Here is a 17,242-nt window from a genome sequence, read left to right on the forward strand (position 1 = left end):
CCGCTGCAATTCCAGCCACTTCTTGTTGTGCAGAAACTTCGGGATGAGGAAGGCCAAGGCCTGTGTTGCTTGCCGGTATGTGGAACTCCCCGCTTGGCCCTCGGGGTCCTTGCTGACGATGTTAGTGAACGACGGCGGAAATGCGAGAGCCGTGCACCGGGCCTTCCTTGCAGGTTTTGTGTTGCTCGTGGTCTGTCATGTTCGAGTGGTGAGCCAGGTAAAGGAATACACGGCCATGATGTGCCCTTCTCAAACGCTTCCTATCCACGACAGACAGACGAGCGTCTACGGCCCACCAAGTCTCTTTGTGCTGAACTGGTACAACTTTACTTTGACTATGTTCATGATCAATTCCACACGTTGTTCCACCCACCGACTTTTGTGGAAGACATGAATCGAGGGCAAGTCCCGCAGATTCTACTATATGGCATGATGGCTCTCTCTGCACGGTAAGCTGTCTGGAGTAGCTGGGAAACCAACAATACTTACTTCTGAATCTAGATTCTCAACAAGCTCACATGTCTCTGGCACAGACCCGAGGGAGAGGGGGCGGGGCTATGCAAAGGAATGTGAAAGGTTGCTGGATTGGAATGATGTCTCATTGACCACCATCCAAGCCTGCGTTTTGCTCGGCGCCATCGCCATAACGAATGGGAACCCTGCGTCGGAGAGTATACACTATGCCGTTGCATGTCGAATAGCCCAGCTCCTCGATCTTCCCAATTGCCCGGTGACCAGTCGCGTGGATCAAGAAGTCAATATTCGCAGTACGTTGAGCGAACAGCCAGGCCGGGTCACTGTAAAGCTAACCAGTCATAGTGTGGTGGTCTCTTAACATGATTGACGTGTGGTCTTCATCCGGTGTTCGGCTCCCAAGGCTATTGACACCAAAGGAAGATGTGCCTCCGCCGATGGATGAGATTGCCTTCTTAGGATTGACCCGCAGTCAAGGATTCGACGTTACTATCGAAAAGAAGCAACAGTCATCACTTCTCGCCGAGATGGTCCGCCTGAACCGTATCTTATTACAGATCAACGACTTAAATATCCGGGCCTCCGAACGGGAATTAGATGCCGAGACCATCTTAAGCAACGTCGAAAATCTTTCAAAGCAACTCGACATGTGGCTGGAGGAGCTTCCAGATCATATACGAGATACGCGTAGAAACATGGAGCGATACGCTGCCCAAGGCCTTGGGCGGGTTTTCGTAGCCATCTACCTTGGATACTATCACTACGGCCAGATGTTGTTCTACAGATTCTTGCACGAAGACTCACAAAGGCTCACTACACACGCACGACACTACGCAGAGAAATGCAAGCAACATGCTGGCAGTTTATGCGATATAGTCTACGCTTCTGATGAGGTACCCGGCTGCGATGTCAAGTATAACATGGTCGGGCATGTACTCGTCATTGCTTCCACGGTACAGATCCATAGTCTGCTCTTCGAAGCCGACGATTCAAACGTCACAAAAGCGAAGACGCGGTTGGAAAAGAACTTCTGTTTCCTTACTCGTCTGAGAGACCTTTGGCCGACGCTGGACTTTTGCATGGATCGTTTGATGGCCTTCCACGAGGCGTGTAGGAATTCTGCAGATACGAGCTTCCGGATGGATCGATGGATGGTGCGGTTTTTGGTTGAGTTTGCCAGTCCTGTGAGTGACAAGACATCAAACTCGAACGTGGACAATCCATGGTCTCTTGCGGGTCTGGGGATCACTCCCCCTGAGATGGAGGCTATTTGAAAATCGCAGACAACTGCTGAATGTACATATCTCTATAGATCAGTGTAAAAATCTCAATTTGCCTATCTGCCATCAACCAGAACCAGTCTGCTCATCCCCTGCGTAAAGGACAAAGGTGACAGTTCAAAATCAGTGTACATTTAGGGGCCTAATCCCTATTTGGTATCAAAGGCGCTGTCCTTCTCAAGCCAAGTGCCAAAATCCTTCAACTCAGGATACACTTTTCTCAGCTCTTGAATATCCGCTTGGCACCCTACATCATGAAACCACTGGAACATGATGCGCAAGTCCTTCGTCGTGGACAGCACGGCTTTGGCGACGAAGCCGAAAGTCGTTGGGACCGACTTTCCAGTCTTAGCCTTGAAGATCTTGGCCATCTCATCAAATTTGAGCTCGTCACCAGCCAGGGAGATACCTCTATTTTGGTACTGGTCGGGGAACATAAAGGCCTGCGCTCCGAAAAAGCCAATGTCGCTGACCGCGATAAGTGACAGCGGTTTTTCCTTCACCGTATTCTTCCAGCTGGTAGTGAAAACCTTCCCGAAGAAGTTCGGGGTGAAGTTGTCGAAGAATGTGACGGGGCGGAGAATCGTCCAGGACATTTCGGTGTCTTTGGCCTTTTCGACGAGATGATGCTCGATGTGGTACTTGCTCACGAAATGGGGAACAGGTGTCGGGCTGTCAAAAGATACATCTCCACCGCGATCAACGGAGGAGTACACGAAATGCTTGACATTGTTCTTGAGGGCTGCGTCGACGAGATCTTTGCCCTGTTTCTCTTCTGCTTCTTGATTCGATCCAGAGACCAGGACCTGACGTAATTTTAGCTTTTATTCATGGAGGATATCAGTAACCACCTACTTGGACGCTGTAAACACCCCAGATGGGCTCAGAAGTGATCTTGTGGGCATTGGTGAAGATAATCTCCGGGTTATCTAGATTGCCTTGGACCACTTTGATTTTCGGTGATTGTCTTAAAAGCTTCTGCGCTTTACTGGAAGTTGCGTCGCGAGTGACGGCGAGTATTTCGAAGTTTGCTTCTGCGGCGAGAAGGGCAGCGACGACGCTTCCTCCTTGGTTGCCGGTCGCGCCGGTAACGAGAACGGTTTTCGACATCTCGGGATGGTGTCGTAATATAGCGACAGTGAGGATGTCTCCAACGGCGAGTTGATTTACAGAGATATGATAGTGTTAAAATGTAAAATCGGTGATTTGAAAGCTATCGGAAAGAGATCGGACTTACATTGATAATCGATGCGATCATCATTAAGCTTCGGCGTTGGCCTCAACCCCGAGTTCTACAACGCAAATGATTGGCCCGCGACGCTGGAATGACGACGATGGTCTAATCTAGCGTCTGTCGCGTGTTCCACCTCCCGGTGGCAATATTTCAGTTATCTCCAGCTTTTATCGGTCTGCTTTCGGGCTTGAGCCATGACTTTGCTATCTCCGACGAAACCCCGGAGTCATTTGCAACTACGTTCAACAAACGAAGCTGCAAACGATGCTATGAGAGAATGGTGTGATATGATCGAAGTAGCCCCTACGATGCAGCTACTCTTGCATGGCTCCAGACAATCAATATAGCGATACGTCTAGCTTCTAAATACGCCTCGATCCTTACTATCATTCTTCAGAATATTGTTTGCATAAGCTTCTATATCTAACGCAGAGGCGGGGATAAAAGGCTTATCCAGATAATGAATTCATTAGATGATTGCTGCCTCTTGATCGTCGTTTAACGCCCGATTAGGTGATTTTCGTGCTGTGGCAGGCTAGTGACCGCGGCGGAGACGGTTTCGCAAGGTTGTGTAGGGAACGCTATATTCCCGTGCGTACGTTACTAAATTAGGCTGTTTCTCCTTCCTAGCGGTCTCGCAAGCTTTGAGTATTCTTTTGTCGTTGGGTGTCAGCGCGCTCGATATGATGGGTGGATGGTTACCGCGAAAATAATGTGGAATATAGAATTAGCAATACTATAGGAATTGGCAACGCGCTAGGGGATCCAGCGCAAAGTGGCGTGGAGCGCCGGTAGGTACGGATAGTGTTAGATCACTAAATCAAAACTCTTATACGAATACGGTAACAACCAGCGAGCGCGAGCGCGAACGAGGATACGATTACCACAAGCTGAAGATAAGATAGTAACTAGCTAATTCTTAAGGCCAGGAGCAAAATTCTCGACTCCTAATAGACACTCTTGCTTCTGATTGATGAAGTCTCGGAACGAGTAGTGGTCGGAGTTGGTGACTTTCTAGGGAGGGGTAATGAAGATTATGCGGCGGCATAGTCCTCTTCAGGATAACTATGCACCTCTATTGTTTGTATTCTACGAACATTTTCCCACTTTGGATGCAACTTCAATCTATAATATGCACTCGGCAGGTGCGAGCGAGCGTTTATCTAGATCTCGACAGCGATAGGACTTTGGTGTTTCGCTTATTATGTATCATATTACGCTCAAGGGGAGTGATTTTCTACGAATTTTTAGAACGATATATGATCAAGTAGCAAAGGTTTACATATATTGAAGTGCTAAACATATCTATCGATACCTATAAGTGTGAGTTTTTGATGGAATGGGATTTCTCAACATGGTAGCATATCAGGCCTGCATTCAACGAGAGGCCTGTAGTTCAAAACTGGCAGGAAAAGGTGCGGCCGCGAAAAAGGATATTCGGTGGACCCCGGCCAGCATATGCACCGTCAAATAATCCCAGGTAGCGAGCGGGGTTAAGGCCTCGTACAAGTCACTTCCGCTTTAACAAGGTTTCGGTGGCTCTTGCTATCAGGGGGTGTGCTGAAGTGCTAAAGATCCATAATAAGGTGCGCGTGTAGGCTTTTTGGCCGAATGGGATTCTTCAGCGATACATAAATCCTCTTTCACCATGCCAATGGTGGGAAGTCTTATGCGGTTCTATACAATCAACACTATTCCTTTGACAATCAAAATTCTATTACTATGTCCAATTCAAATTCAGACTTCAAGGAAAAGAGTGGCAACGATGGAGCACTCTGCCAGCTTTCTATGACTGATGTCGAAGCTGAATTGAACCATGGAAGCCAAACCCCGGTGCTCGCAAAGAGCTTTAACCTGCTCAGTGCCTGTACAACTGGAATGACCACCGGAAACGTATGGGCAGTGCTGGGTGGTGGCATTGTATGTGACTTTCTTGTTCTTCGCGACGCTACATGGACAGCTAACAACTTAGATCACCTCCCTCTACAACGGTGGTCCTCCCGGCGCCATATATGAATTGTACGTTCCAGACCCTCAGCAATCCTGCAAATGAGGTTTCTTCTTCTCACTAGTGCAGTACCCTCGTTGCCCTCTTGTACTGTCCAATTGCCGCCTCCATCGCAGAGCTATCATCTGCAGTTCCGACATCTGGAGGAGGTAAATTAAAACGCTCTCATACCGTTCTGTCAACAGAAGTAGGCTAATCTTCTGCAGTATACCACTGGGCCACATTGACCGCCGGGCCTCGTTACGGACGTATCTGCGGTTGGTTCGCCGGTTGGTTGAATGGTCTGGCATGGGCTTTCGCGATCTGCGGTAACTGCTCAATGGTCAGTAGCATGATTATCTATGCATATGCGATTTATCACCCGGGATTTCACCCAGAGCGCTGGCACGTTTTCATCTGTTATCTGATCACGGCTGCGGTGAGTTGCTTGACGGTTATGTTTGCTCAGCGAACACTGCCGTTTATCAGCAGACTAGGCTCATTCTTCATCGTTGCAAATCTTCTGATCATTTTGATGGTCTGTGCTATCATGCCTAGCCGGGACGGCGCTGGCTATGCATCAAGCAGCTTTGTGTGGAAGGACTGGAAGAACACGACCGGATACTCAAGCCAGGGCTTCACTTTTCTCGCTGGCATGCTTAATGGCGCCTTCGGTGTCGGTGCAGTCGACGCGGTTACACATCTCAGCGAAGAAATTCCACAGTGAGTGAATGACTTCGACTCTTATTCTATGTAATATTCGCTGACGTGCCTATCAGAGCAGCGAAAAATGTCCCTAAAGCAATAGCCTGTCAAGTGGTCATCGGATTCGTAACGGGCTTCTGCTACCTCGTTGCCATGTTCTATGCTGTTACCGACTTGCCGAAAATCATGAACTCGGATTCCGTGTCTCCGCTTGGGGAAATCTACTTGCAAGCAACTGGGTCCAAAGCTGGTGCTGTCGGGCTTTTGACTCTCACAATCTGTCCCATTCTATGTGCAACAGTGGGTTGCTATATCACTGCAGGGAGAACCATCTACTCGCTTGGTCGTGATGATGCCACTCCTTTCGGCCACTGGATCGGAGCGGTTAGTGTCCGATGGCACAGTCCTCTATATGCCACTACGGCCTGTGGGGTATTCGTGATTTGTATGGGAGCAATCTACGTGGGATCGCTCACCGCGTTCAATGCTTTCATCAGCTCTTTTGTCGTGCTCACGACCTTGTCATACCTTCTTGCCATTCTCCCGCACCTTATCACAGGGCGACGAAACATTCGACGTGGTTCGTTCTGGTTGGGCCGATGCGGCTTTGCTATTAATGCCAGTGCGTGCTCATATATCATGGCCTCGATTGTCATTTACTGTTTTCCCTACAGTGTACCGACCACCCCGGAATCGATGAACTATACGAGCGTGATCACCTGTGGTTTGGTGGTCTTGGTGGGGGTTTGGTGGGTCTTTTACGGTCGGGGCAATTATCATGGACCGAACTTAAATTATGAGGAATAGTTACCGTCTTTTTTCCCCCGCTTCCTGTGTGATAAGTGATGCTCATGGCTGCAAAAGGGAATGTTGTGGCAGCTTACTATTGACTTGGATGGAAGCCACATTCGAGAGAAGGCAGGTAATTGACGCATAATCAATATATTTTGAAGACTTTGATACCATGAGTCCTCCTTTCTGTTTGTTTGATATAGTTTTGAGATATTATATTCATCAAGCCCCATCAGACGTATATAAAAAGCATTTAGTGATCAAGATCTATCTAATCGAGGATAATGGGACTGGATAGTATTGCTTGATGGATAGAGCCTTTTCTAGGCCATAACTAGATGTCCAAAAATAATTATTACGGAATTTTACGGCGACATATTGGAGATACAAGTAGATAGAGAATGTCTTGGCCGGATTTGGTATAGCGGGATCTTGGTGGGGCGCACCGGGAAAGATCGTTGGAGAGTCGAATTAAAACTGATTTCGAATGTTACTGTAAGGCAGTATCCTACGGTATATCTCTCTTACTCGCGCTATACTTCCAGAATCCTCAAGTAAACGCGGGGGCAATTAACCTACCAGGGAGTTTCCCACGTGGATGGCTCGCTGGTTCTTGCCGCTGCAAAAGCCTTGGCAAAATAGCAACTTACCCTATCATCTGAACCTTCACCCACCAATGACTGATAGCCTTTGAAACCATTTGGTAATCGAGTGGTCGGACACTTTCCGCACTGTGAATCCAGCAGATCTCAGCAAGCTCCCACTCTAGACTCATTCTTCCCCGTAGTTCGTCCAATGACCCCGCATCGGACGTTGACCACGAGAGGATCCTCAGCAGCCCGATTCTCAAGTTGCCGATCGAAGTCTGGATTGACGGGCTATTCTATGCGTCGCAAGTCATTACTGCATTAATAGAATGACCGGCGCATGAGACTGCTCTCGTGACACCTGCCAACATTGTGCGGTGATTCTCCACTTTCCATCCTGATATCAAATTCAATTCAGTGGCCAACGTTGGCTTCATGAGCAACGCACTGAAGTCCCCCGCTAAACGTGGCGCGCGAGTGCCGCAGGGGAGACCGAAATCTGTAACGTACACTGGGTAGAATCCACACTCATCCAATAATAGCGTGTCTTCGATGCTTACATATCGCAGCTGCTGGACCTGCAGATCGCGCAAGGTCAAATGCGACGAGCGGCATCAAAACGGCTGTGCAACCTGTGAGAAGGCCGCTGTCAGATGTGCTGGTTATGGTATCCAATTATGCTGGGTCACCGACAAGAACCAAGGTCGTTATTACCGGCAGCGTAGGCAGATCAAACTCAGTAAGTGCTGAGCCCATGAATAAGACCGAACGATAGTTAATCTGAACTAGACCAGCCCATGTCGCCTTGCTTGCCAGAACATGAGATCAACGAGATGTTATTTACATTGGACACGGTATCGACACCTATGACCACCATCAGATTGGGTCCGTTTTCGATCTTCCAATCCAAGGCCGTCGTCGGTGATGGTAAGGGTGTATGTTCTGGACAGGGCACCCTCGAGAGATCTTGCCACGGCAAACGAGCGGCGTCCGGCTTCAGACCAAGCCAATCACCTCATGAATCAACAAGCTCCTTCCCAATAACGGGTGACGAGTCCGATCTATATCCAGAGAGCGATCGCGATACGTTTGGGTTCTCGAGTGCGGGTTGTGGGAGGGATCTTGTTGGCGATGATGATTTACTAGCCACGGTCTTGGATGACTTGCATGAGCCGTCAACTGTCGATGAAACCTTCACAACGTGCTTGACTGGCCATACAACTTCTTTCGCTATATCTCCGTCACTCAATCTTGAACTACCCGTGTCTTTATTTCGCGATCCGGATACTTCCATGCTCATGTATCACTACACAAGCCATGTCGCCGAACTTCTCCAGCCTGTTTGGCATCCAGGAAACCCGTGGAAAACCACGTATTTCCAGTTTGCACTGGAGGGATGTCCAGAGCTTGCTTTTACGCACGCCGAAACTTCTTCATCCAAAGTTTCTACTGCAATATTTCATAGCGTGCTCTCGTCAGCTGCTTTCCATCTTCGAAACGCCAAAGACGGTTCTCAAAAATTCCACAAACTCGGTCTTCAGCACAAAACGAAAGCACTTCAAGCACTGAACACCGCGAATATTCACCCTAACGATTCTCATTTGCATACTATTTATCTAACAGCAATTTTGTCTCTAGTTACTATTGATGTAAGTGTTCCTCGCCCTCAATGATCAACAATCACGCCTAACAAACCAGACCATGACGGGAGAAGACTCGGAGTTCCCAATCCACCTGAACGGCTGTCAAAACTTCCGGAAGATACAATACAAAGATGGATATGACGACGGAAGCCGTCAGGTTCGCCGTATCGCCAATTTTCTGACGCTCTTGGCTCGAACAACCTCCTTTGAAATTTTGGATCAGGAGTGGCAAGACAACCAGCCCTTATTCGAGAACCCATTTTTCCACGACAGTGACAGAAGCATTGAATATATCTACGGGGTTACCCCAACACTGTGCAATCTCTTACAAAGAACCTGTCGAATCGCTAAATACCTAGCCGCCCGCCCACGACACGATGTCCCCCGACTCGTTTCCGAAGCCTGCTGGGCACTCAAGATTGATATATTGGCATGGGAACTTGATTCGGACCAATTCCACCTCGAGGGATCCGAGACAACCATGATCGAAATAGCTCGCTGCCAAGCAAAAGCGTTCCATAGCGCCCTGCTTTTGTTCTTCTATCGGGTCATCGGGATGAGCAGCTCGCTCGACCTAGACCACGAGGTCTCCCTAGTTTTGGAAAATCTAACCCTTGCGGAAGAGCTGAAGAATCAGTACATGCCGGGCGAGAAGCGCAATGGACCCATGTCGTGGCCAGCGTTTATTGGTTCGTGTGAGGCAACGGATCGGCGGCCTTGGGTGGACTGGTGGAACGGCATACAGGAATATAGGGTGGGTAATTTTGAAAGGCAGTGGATGGTGATCCAGGAGGTTTGGGATATCATGGACGAGGATCTTACTGTGACGGATTGGAGAGAAGCACTATTCAAATCAGGAAAGCTTGTGCTACCGATATGAAATGTTTTCCTTGCTTGGCCCTAGTCAGATTGCAATTTGATCTGCTCCTTCGAAAATATGGCTCATGAAAACCATTTAAGATTCACACTATCCTTCTTAATTGATCACAGTCTTGGAAATAATTCGTCTGCTGTATGTATGTATGTATGTATGTATTGGAGTCCTCCTTCAAGCCTTCATCTCCCAATAGCGAACAGTCATTCAAGCGCGAGGGGTAAATTTGATTCGACATTCATGTTCCTGTACACAAAATGAGCTTGCAAATTAGGCAGAGGGATGTTGAATGAGAAATACCCGCATCGCTCTGCAACTTTCATCATAGAATACCTCATACCGGGCTGTGATGCCTGGCGAAATATCATCAAACCCATCGATGGTCATGGTATTATACTTACGATATAGTGCGACAACCAGCGTCGTCATCTCAGCCATTGCAAGGCTAAAAGGGAGGTCAGTAACAAACGAAAACAAGCGAGAAAAACAAACGAGTCCCAAGTAATGCTTACTGCATTCCAATGCACATTCGACCTCCACTAGAGAAAGCCCAGAACCACTTTTTCGCCTCGTCCGATTTCAGCATGTCCATCCACCGGTCTGGGTTGAATTTGAGTGGGTCCTTGAATATGTCGGGGTTCCGGTGAAGAGCATAGGGTGAGATGGAGACAACGGTCCGAGGAGGAATCAGATAGCCGTCGATGGAGGTAGCTGTCGAAAGAGACCGTGGTTCTGATCCCGGTAATGGTGCGAAAAGCCGCAGCGTTTCCTTGATAACTGCGTCTACGTAGAGAAGTTTATCGCATACGTCTGGTCTGGGGATCCCGTTCGCGTCCAAGCACTCCGTTGGTATTTTGCAGACTTCCTCAATCAGCTTTTCCTGAAATACCCTGTTCTGGGGCCGCGAAAGGGACCAGATCAGGAACATCAGAGTGTCGCTTGTAGTGTCGACTCCTGCTAGTAAGTGGTCTGCGCACTATTGCGCGCTCACAAAGCGCTTTAGTCAGCTGATTCTTCCTCTCGTACGTTCTGGGGTCGTCTTTACCTCGGACGCAATATCAAGGTCGTCCAGCCCGCCCTCCTTGTTGGAGTAGTGGTGGGTCCAGAGTTTGGCGATCAGGGATGTCTCCCGAGCCCTTTCGCTTCCAGAAGCCTTTGAGAAGGCCTGGCAAGCTTTCTTTGCGTGACTTCTGATACCGGTGTATGTCGTTGGCTTGTTCATCGGATACATGTGACGAGCAATGCAGGCCATAACCCCCGTTCTGGAGTAAAGCCAGTTCGTGAATCCAGGGAAGTGGACCGAATACCAGGACAGCTTGCGACGGGCAACATCTACGATGTCGCCGATAAGCTCACGGTCTTTCTTAGATCCTTCAAGGCAAGCTGTCTTGCCAAAATTTCCGTAGAGGAATTCGGTGATGTTGTCCAGGGAGAAGTAGTGCAGGGTTGAGAATATCTCGCTATCGGGACCCTCTCTTGCCAGCAGATCCAAAAACAGCTTGGCCTTTTGCAGGACCATGGCAGCGTTATCTCCTTTCAGCATCGTAGATTTTGCGTAGGCGTGCGCAAAAAACTTCTTGCGTTCTCCGTGCTCCTTGACCGTCGAGAAAGAAAACATGTTCTTGCGTCCATATGCCTCAAACATACGGTAGAAACTCGTTCGCTCAAACCCGGATCCTGCTCCGTAGATCGAGCGCATTGCAGTCGTGCTGCTGAAGGTTACTTCATTTGGGCCAACTCTGACAATGGGGCCATACTCCGCGTGAAGGGCATGGATCGTCCTGGTGCGAGTGCCTTTGTAGTCTTCGTACGCGAGTTTCAATTTGGTCCAAGCGAAGGACTTTGGCCCGGGAATGCGCGCGAGAGAACTGAAGAAGAGAGAATAGCAGAAGTGATAGATGATCGCGGCTACGGCGACTGTAGCGAGGATAGCGGGTGCTAAAGTCATTGTGTCGGAGACGTGTGAGACGTATGAAGATGCTTGTAATGACTCTGCGTATCCCGCGAAGAAATGATCTCTTTATCTCTTACCAACGAGGTGACTCATGTCGAGCGAGGGTGGGCACCCAGAATAAACAAGATGAGGAGATGTTCTCCAACACTGGCAAGTGCCAGCGGAGTGATTTATGGTTCTTATCTCGACCATCAACCGGGGCTCCAAAAATCCCGGGACGAAAACTAGGAAGCTACCAGCGAGCAGTGCGGGGTCCATGAAGTGTGTGGAACAACCCCAATATCGTCAATTCAAATATACAAATCAACCTCTAGGTGCCTATAATAGTGTTCTCACTTACCGAATTCTTACTTGACAATCTTTTTAATTTCCTTCAGCCCGTTGCATTATACATCAGCGAATAAAGGATTGGAAATCGTGCAAACTTCACTATAATGGCACCGATTTGCCATCATTTTACCTACTCGTATGCCTCCACCAGATTGTCGATACGATGGGTGCCAGAACCTCCCTTCGAAAACACAGACACGCTCGTGTTGATCGTGGGCGAATGGTACGTCGATTTGCGGATCGATAAGCAATCGGGGGGTCTGGACTGGGCGATCGCCGGCCAGTGCCTGCAACAGAACACGGATCCCCGTAAGTAGACCTCAGTTGGAGACACCAAAATGCACATTCGGATCTCAAGGTACTGACAAAAAACAGGTCGCCTGGTCTTCACCCACGAGATCGACTCCAATAATAACTTCAACGTCAGCGATCCTTGTCCCTTCGTGCCTCTCCCCAATGGAGACGATCTCGAGACTGGGTCGATGTGTCGGCCTGATCTCCCCGGTCACCCGGTCACGGAATATGAAGAAGTATGGAGATATCTGCCAACGGGACAGAGCGAGGAAGGTCCGGGGCACAACATTGCGTGGATTTTAGAATCAGATGAAGATAAGTTGCGGGAGGGCCAGGGGAAAATCACCAAGACATTTCTGGGAAGAATCGGAAGCCGATATTTGGCCTTGCAGCAAGTACAGACCCATTCGAGGGTTCACGGAAGCTGGAACGTCAAGATCATGGGAGGAGACCTGAATGCTCGGAGTGAGAAATGGATTGGTGATCGTTGGAAAGAGAAACATGTCTTGAGCAACGGCTGTAATGAATTGCCGTCGATGGGCAAAGACTTCGATATGCACAACCAGGGATCTTGGCATGTGGGGCGGAAGGTCACGATTAGGGGCTGTCAGTACACTGTGCGTGCATTTGAGCGGGCAGAAATAACAGCGCGGGGGACACGATTGTGAAGTAGATGGCATCCGTACAGCGATTTCTGTGATGCGCAGAAGAATGAATATAACATACATTGTTCGAGCAATGGCATAGACATCTTACACTTCAGGGGTTAATATGGATTTTCTCCTTTTGGCTTTGAATATAGGAGGAAGTGAGTTTCAAGGATGAGCCATTTGGATCTGCGGCCTGAAAAAGAATTCAAGTCCGTCATTGAGACTTAAAGTCTGATAAGACCGTAGGCTTTCTCATTGGTCGGGGAGTTGGATTCGCTGGCTCTTGCCGTATCTTGTTTGAGCTCCACCCTTTGGATAGCCATTTCACTATAGCCTTCTTCCTATATAAGACGAACTGAATGCGGCTACCGAATTTGATACTTGTCAAAAACTGAGCTATTGTTTCTAAGAAAGAGCAATATCAGCTTTTCGTTCAAGATGCATCTCGCTTTTCGTCCCACAATCACTCACCCCCGGGAAAAATTATTCACAAGAACCCTAAACAATTTCCATCTGGAGAATTCTGATCAAGATGCGTCAAAAACTCTACTGCCTGGCGGTGAGAACAAGTCGCTAAAATCGACCTCGAATCTTTGCTCTTCAGAAGGATCAACCAGAAAGTCTCTTCGAATGTCCATCTTCGGTGGTAAGCCATATTTAAACAACACTTTGTGAACATTCTAACCTTATTCAAACTTTATGCTCTCGATAAACTGACTGATAAGTGTTCTACCATACGAAACCGTTACGAATATTGGAAAAGCATTTCATCGCAATGAATGAGAATTGCTAGACAGGGGAATCCCCCTAATCAAGAAACGGCAAATATACACCCTCAGTATGAGATATCAATCCTCCAGAAATCGGAAGCGTTAGTGTTCTGTCACTGCAAGCAAGAATATACTTGATAATTGAAAAATCCCTCGTGGAAAGACTTTTCCCTCGATATTTGATCAAAGAATTGGAGTGAATTAGTATTTCTGGATAGATAGTCATGATGTACGTTGATAGTAGTGGGAGTAGCATCAATTTTTACATTGCGTCCCCTAGGAGAAGGCGGCCGGGGTGTACTGGAAGGCACTAATAATTGCGCCTTGGGGCCAAAACAACTCGTAATGTTTGCTGATATGCCTGGGCCTAAGATAGTACTCCGCACGAACATGAAATTTTTGTCTCTCAGTAAAAGTCACACCAGCAGGTGGCAGATCGGTCATTGCTATGGTTTAAGATTACCATCTAGGATGGGAATTATTTTCTATTGCATTTTATCTGCAACTTGCAATAATGGTAACGCTTTCTGATTTGCAAATGAGAGTAAGACGAGACGGTTCTTGTAGCCCCGGTTGCCCCGGCGGGGACAATCACAACTCATCCTTACTATCAACTTCCTGTTTCTCGAAATCAGGAGATTTTTTCTTCACCATCGCCGCCAAGATATCAATAATCAGGTCCGCTGCTGCAACCGAGGTTGTCTCCGCCGTCGAGTCATATGGCGGACTAACCTCGACGACGTCAGCGCCGACCAAATTCAGCCCCTCCAAACCTTTAATATACCGCTTTAACTCCCGGGTAGTCCAGCCTCCCGACTCAGGGGTTCCAGTGGCAGGGGCAATGCTCGGATCGAGAACTGCACACGTGTCGTCAGCCTTAGTCTTCTAACCGAGAAAGAGAGGAACATACCGTCGATGTCGATTGAGAGATAGACCGGATTGTTCCCGACAACATCCAAGGTCCTCTTCACAATCCCATTGACCCCAATGTCATCAATCTCACGAGCCTCAATGCGATGGAACCCAACAATATCATTATCGATCTCATAATCCTTCGGCCCAAACAGTTTAGTACGCAGCCCACCGTGAACGCTCGCTCCCTTGTTGATACACCCTTCTCGACTCGCATGCCAAAAAAAGGTCCCGTGCGTGATAGCAGATTGCTCCGATGCAATACCAGTGTATCCTTCGTAGGGATCCCAAGTATCGAGATGAGAGTCTAAATGGATAACCGAAATGGGACCATATACGGTTTTCAAGGATCGGAGAATGGGAAGAACGATAGAATGATCGCCTCCCAAACTAATGATACGCGGATGAGTCCATCCGCGCGGCGTTGTTGTATTCGTGGTGTGGTAGAGGACTTGGCGATAACCCTGTTCCATTTGCTTAAAAGCATGAGCGGCATCAAAAGGCGTGATGGGGATGTCGCCGCAGTCAACAATGCTGAGCCCCTCTTCGAAGGGATCCACGCCCCAGACCGTATTGTAACTCCGTCCCTTCTTTTCGCGAGAAGAGCCTGCGCGAATGCCACGAGGGCCGAAGCGTGCGCCGGGACGGTAGGAGGTGCTAGTATCATAGGGGAAACCGAGGATGGCGATATCAAGGGGCTGTTATGGCGGTGTCAGTCTTATCGGTCGCCGCGAGCAGCAGAAGGAGTGAAGGGACACGAACATGTTTGTGGTCAGGAGCTAGACATCGTTGCCATTCGAGATGGGCAAAAGTCACTGGCTGGGAAAATGGGAGATCTTTGTCCAGGTCTATTTTTTTCAGCGTTTGTTCACGTTGACGGAGTTCCAGGCTTAAGCTACCTTCAATAGGATGTTCGTAACCATCCCCGACATTGACAGCGGAGACGACCTGGAGAAATGGTAGAAGAAATGGCGACAATATCTTCATCTTGAATATTAGATGACCTGACTCTTCATTCTCAACTTATCAGAAATTCCTCTTATTGTGTGTATTTATAGTCTTTCGTCTACTGTGTACTACAAAAAAACCCCGCGGGCGGGGGCAGTGGGGCCCCTATCCGCTCGCTGGCTCTTGCCCTCAGTGAGCCATGATAACATTATCGATCCGCTAGCGATACTGATAAGCCAGCTCAGAGTCTCGAGCTGGAGGTAGCTAGCTTGATATTGGGCATCTCGGAGCGACTTTTGGTGCCGGCTTTCAACTATCTATGCCTCCGCACCCACACCGATTCCGCTAGTTGGGTGCGCTTCACTCCAGCGTTAATTTTCATCCCAACGAAACTTTTGAAATTATTTCTCCTGGTTACACACGATCGCCAGTAGAAATAATAAAATAAAGCCCTTCCACCGGTTCAACAGGGGGTTTGCTAGTAAATACCCCTCTGGAATCCCTTCAGGCGTGGAAATACCATTGTTCTTCTCCGTCCGCTGTAGCTTTCGTAGCTCCTTCTTCTTTTCTTTATCTGCTCTCTATGCAATTCGCCGGTTTGAGTCTTTAGCTGTTAACACCCCTATTCCTTGGGCCCTACGCTTCGATTTCTTTGCTGTTATGTGCCCCTTTGGTAGTTGCTCGTTAATCATTGCATGGAGTAATCTGAGCTCTTCGGTCTGGATAATGCATGCGTGGAACGCCTTTTTAAGGCGCCGCTAGAGCTCAGGACGTATTGCCTCACGTTCAATTGATACCTCGAGCTCCTGAGAGCGCTTTCGAGCCTCTGCGTTCTTTGGCGGCGAGCTTCCGATAGTCGAAGAAAGTGGAGGAGTTCCGCCTGATGACCAGTGAAGCTCCGGAGTAGGTGAACTTGCTTTTACCAGTTTATCCACAATTATTGAAGAGTTAACTGGATAAATGCCTCGCTCCTTAAAGGAATCGCGAATAATACGCTGCTTGAACGTTTTCTCGCAAATCTCTGCGATATATCGAAAGAACTCCGCTTTCTCTGAAGCGTCACCTCCCCACTGGGTTATTTGGTTGTTTTTTCAATCGTGGCAACGTTGTTTATAAACGAGAAAAGGTTTACCAGGTGGGATACTTTAGCGATGGCACTGTAATCTCGTCGGCACGATTCGGATGGACGGTGTGGCGGGCCGTAACTTGGCTGAGTCAGCGCGAATCAACAACCTTGACCGAAACGAACGAGCTTCGGACAAAAACTTTTGCTTCCACGTGGTTTTCTTTTGTAGACACAGGACCAGCTTTGTCTCCTCGATTATAACGTGCCTCTGAAAATAACAAATAACGAAGCTTTGAGATCATTTGAACTGTGTTCTCTGTGGTGCTCAGATGGCACCCCAAGCGAAGACATGCCAGGTGAGGTGACTCCGACCTGCTTGATACCCGGCCACACCTAATGGCTTTCCAGGGCTGCAAAATTCGCCATCGTAAATGTGAGATCCGGTTTTGGAACATTCAGTACCATCCACTGACCTCTTACACTGCACAGGCTCCACGCAGACTCCGTGCGAAGGTTGCTTGAAGGCAGGAATTACATGTCAGCGCACTGTCAACTACAACTTCAAGGTTTACAGCGGGTATGCCGTACACTATGGTATTCATTTTGTGGGTGTAACCGTACTAACTTGTTGTTGAGATCTCATTTCGGAAATAACCAGCCGTGGATCGATTCTGGGGAGAGTAGGTGACCACCGTGACATTATATTGTCTTGACCTAAACGCTTTGCTCACGACACAGTTTA

The 17,242-nt window shown here is 48.4% G+C and overlaps 7 protein-coding genes across 7 annotated transcripts; 4 read left to right on the forward strand and 3 right to left on the reverse strand.

Moving 5' to 3' along the window:
* Positions 1 to 429: 429 nt before the first annotated feature.
* Positions 430 to 1,748, forward strand: N7498_007114 (putative C6 transcription factor; the record flags this gene model as incomplete). Its single annotated transcript, XM_058454176.1, has 3 exons — positions 430 to 449; positions 502 to 767; positions 820 to 1,748. The coding sequence occupies 3 exons, from the start codon at positions 430 to 432 to the stop codon at positions 1,746 to 1,748; spliced, it is 1,215 nt and encodes a 404-aa protein (XP_058306425.1).
* Positions 1,749 to 1,903: 155 nt separating this feature from the next.
* N7498_007115 (uncharacterized protein) lies at positions 1,904 to 2,864 on the reverse strand (the record flags this gene model as incomplete). The annotated part of the gene is made up of 2 exons (XM_058454177.1): positions 1,904 to 2,560; positions 2,610 to 2,864. The coding sequence occupies 2 exons, from the start codon at positions 2,862 to 2,864 to the stop codon at positions 1,904 to 1,906; spliced, it is 912 nt and encodes a 303-aa protein (XP_058306426.1).
* A 1,867-nt stretch (positions 2,865 to 4,731) lies between these two features.
* On the forward strand, positions 4,732 to 6,487 carry N7498_007116 (uncharacterized protein; the record flags this gene model as incomplete). The annotated part of the gene is made up of 5 exons (XM_058454178.1): positions 4,732 to 4,923; positions 4,961 to 5,007; positions 5,066 to 5,145; positions 5,203 to 5,698; positions 5,755 to 6,487. Coding segments are annotated over 5 exons (1,548 nt in total), but the record flags the coding sequence as incomplete, so codon positions are not given.
* A 1,007-nt stretch (positions 6,488 to 7,494) lies between these two features.
* Positions 7,495 to 9,582, forward strand: N7498_007117 (Zn(II)2Cys6 transcription factor; the record flags this gene model as incomplete). Its single annotated transcript, XM_058454179.1, has 4 exons — positions 7,495 to 7,565; positions 7,602 to 7,798; positions 7,849 to 8,708; positions 8,758 to 9,582. The coding sequence occupies 4 exons, from the start codon at positions 7,495 to 7,497 to the stop codon at positions 9,580 to 9,582; spliced, it is 1,953 nt and encodes a 650-aa protein (XP_058306428.1).
* Positions 9,583 to 9,846: 264 nt separating this feature from the next.
* N7498_007118 (cytochrome P450) lies at positions 9,847 to 11,524 on the reverse strand (the record flags this gene model as incomplete). Its single annotated transcript, XM_058454180.1, has 3 exons — positions 9,847 to 10,021; positions 10,089 to 10,552; positions 10,622 to 11,524. 3 exons carry the CDS (start codon positions 11,522 to 11,524, stop codon positions 9,847 to 9,849), a joined length of 1,542 nt encoding a protein of 513 aa, XP_058306429.1.
* A 440-nt stretch (positions 11,525 to 11,964) lies between these two features.
* On the forward strand, positions 11,965 to 12,822 carry N7498_007119 (uncharacterized protein; the record flags this gene model as incomplete). The annotated part of the gene is made up of 2 exons (XM_058454181.1): positions 11,965 to 12,169; positions 12,236 to 12,822. The coding sequence occupies 2 exons, from the start codon at positions 11,965 to 11,967 to the stop codon at positions 12,820 to 12,822; spliced, it is 792 nt and encodes a 263-aa protein (XP_058306430.1).
* A 1,343-nt stretch (positions 12,823 to 14,165) lies between these two features.
* N7498_007120 (agmatinase) lies at positions 14,166 to 15,473 on the reverse strand (the record flags this gene model as incomplete). Its single annotated transcript, XM_058454182.1, has 4 exons — positions 14,166 to 14,431; positions 14,485 to 15,184; positions 15,249 to 15,334; positions 15,386 to 15,473. The coding sequence occupies 4 exons, from the start codon at positions 15,471 to 15,473 to the stop codon at positions 14,166 to 14,168; spliced, it is 1,140 nt and encodes a 379-aa protein (XP_058306431.1).
* Between the last annotated feature and the right edge of the window lie 1,769 nt (positions 15,474 to 17,242).

This window comes from Penicillium cinerascens (assembly GCF_028974065.1).
Source record: "Penicillium cinerascens strain IBT 15544 chromosome Unknown contig_9_segment0_segment0, whole genome shotgun sequence".
In the NCBI taxonomy this organism is placed as follows: domain Eukaryota; kingdom Fungi; phylum Ascomycota; class Eurotiomycetes; order Eurotiales; family Aspergillaceae; genus Penicillium; species Penicillium cinerascens.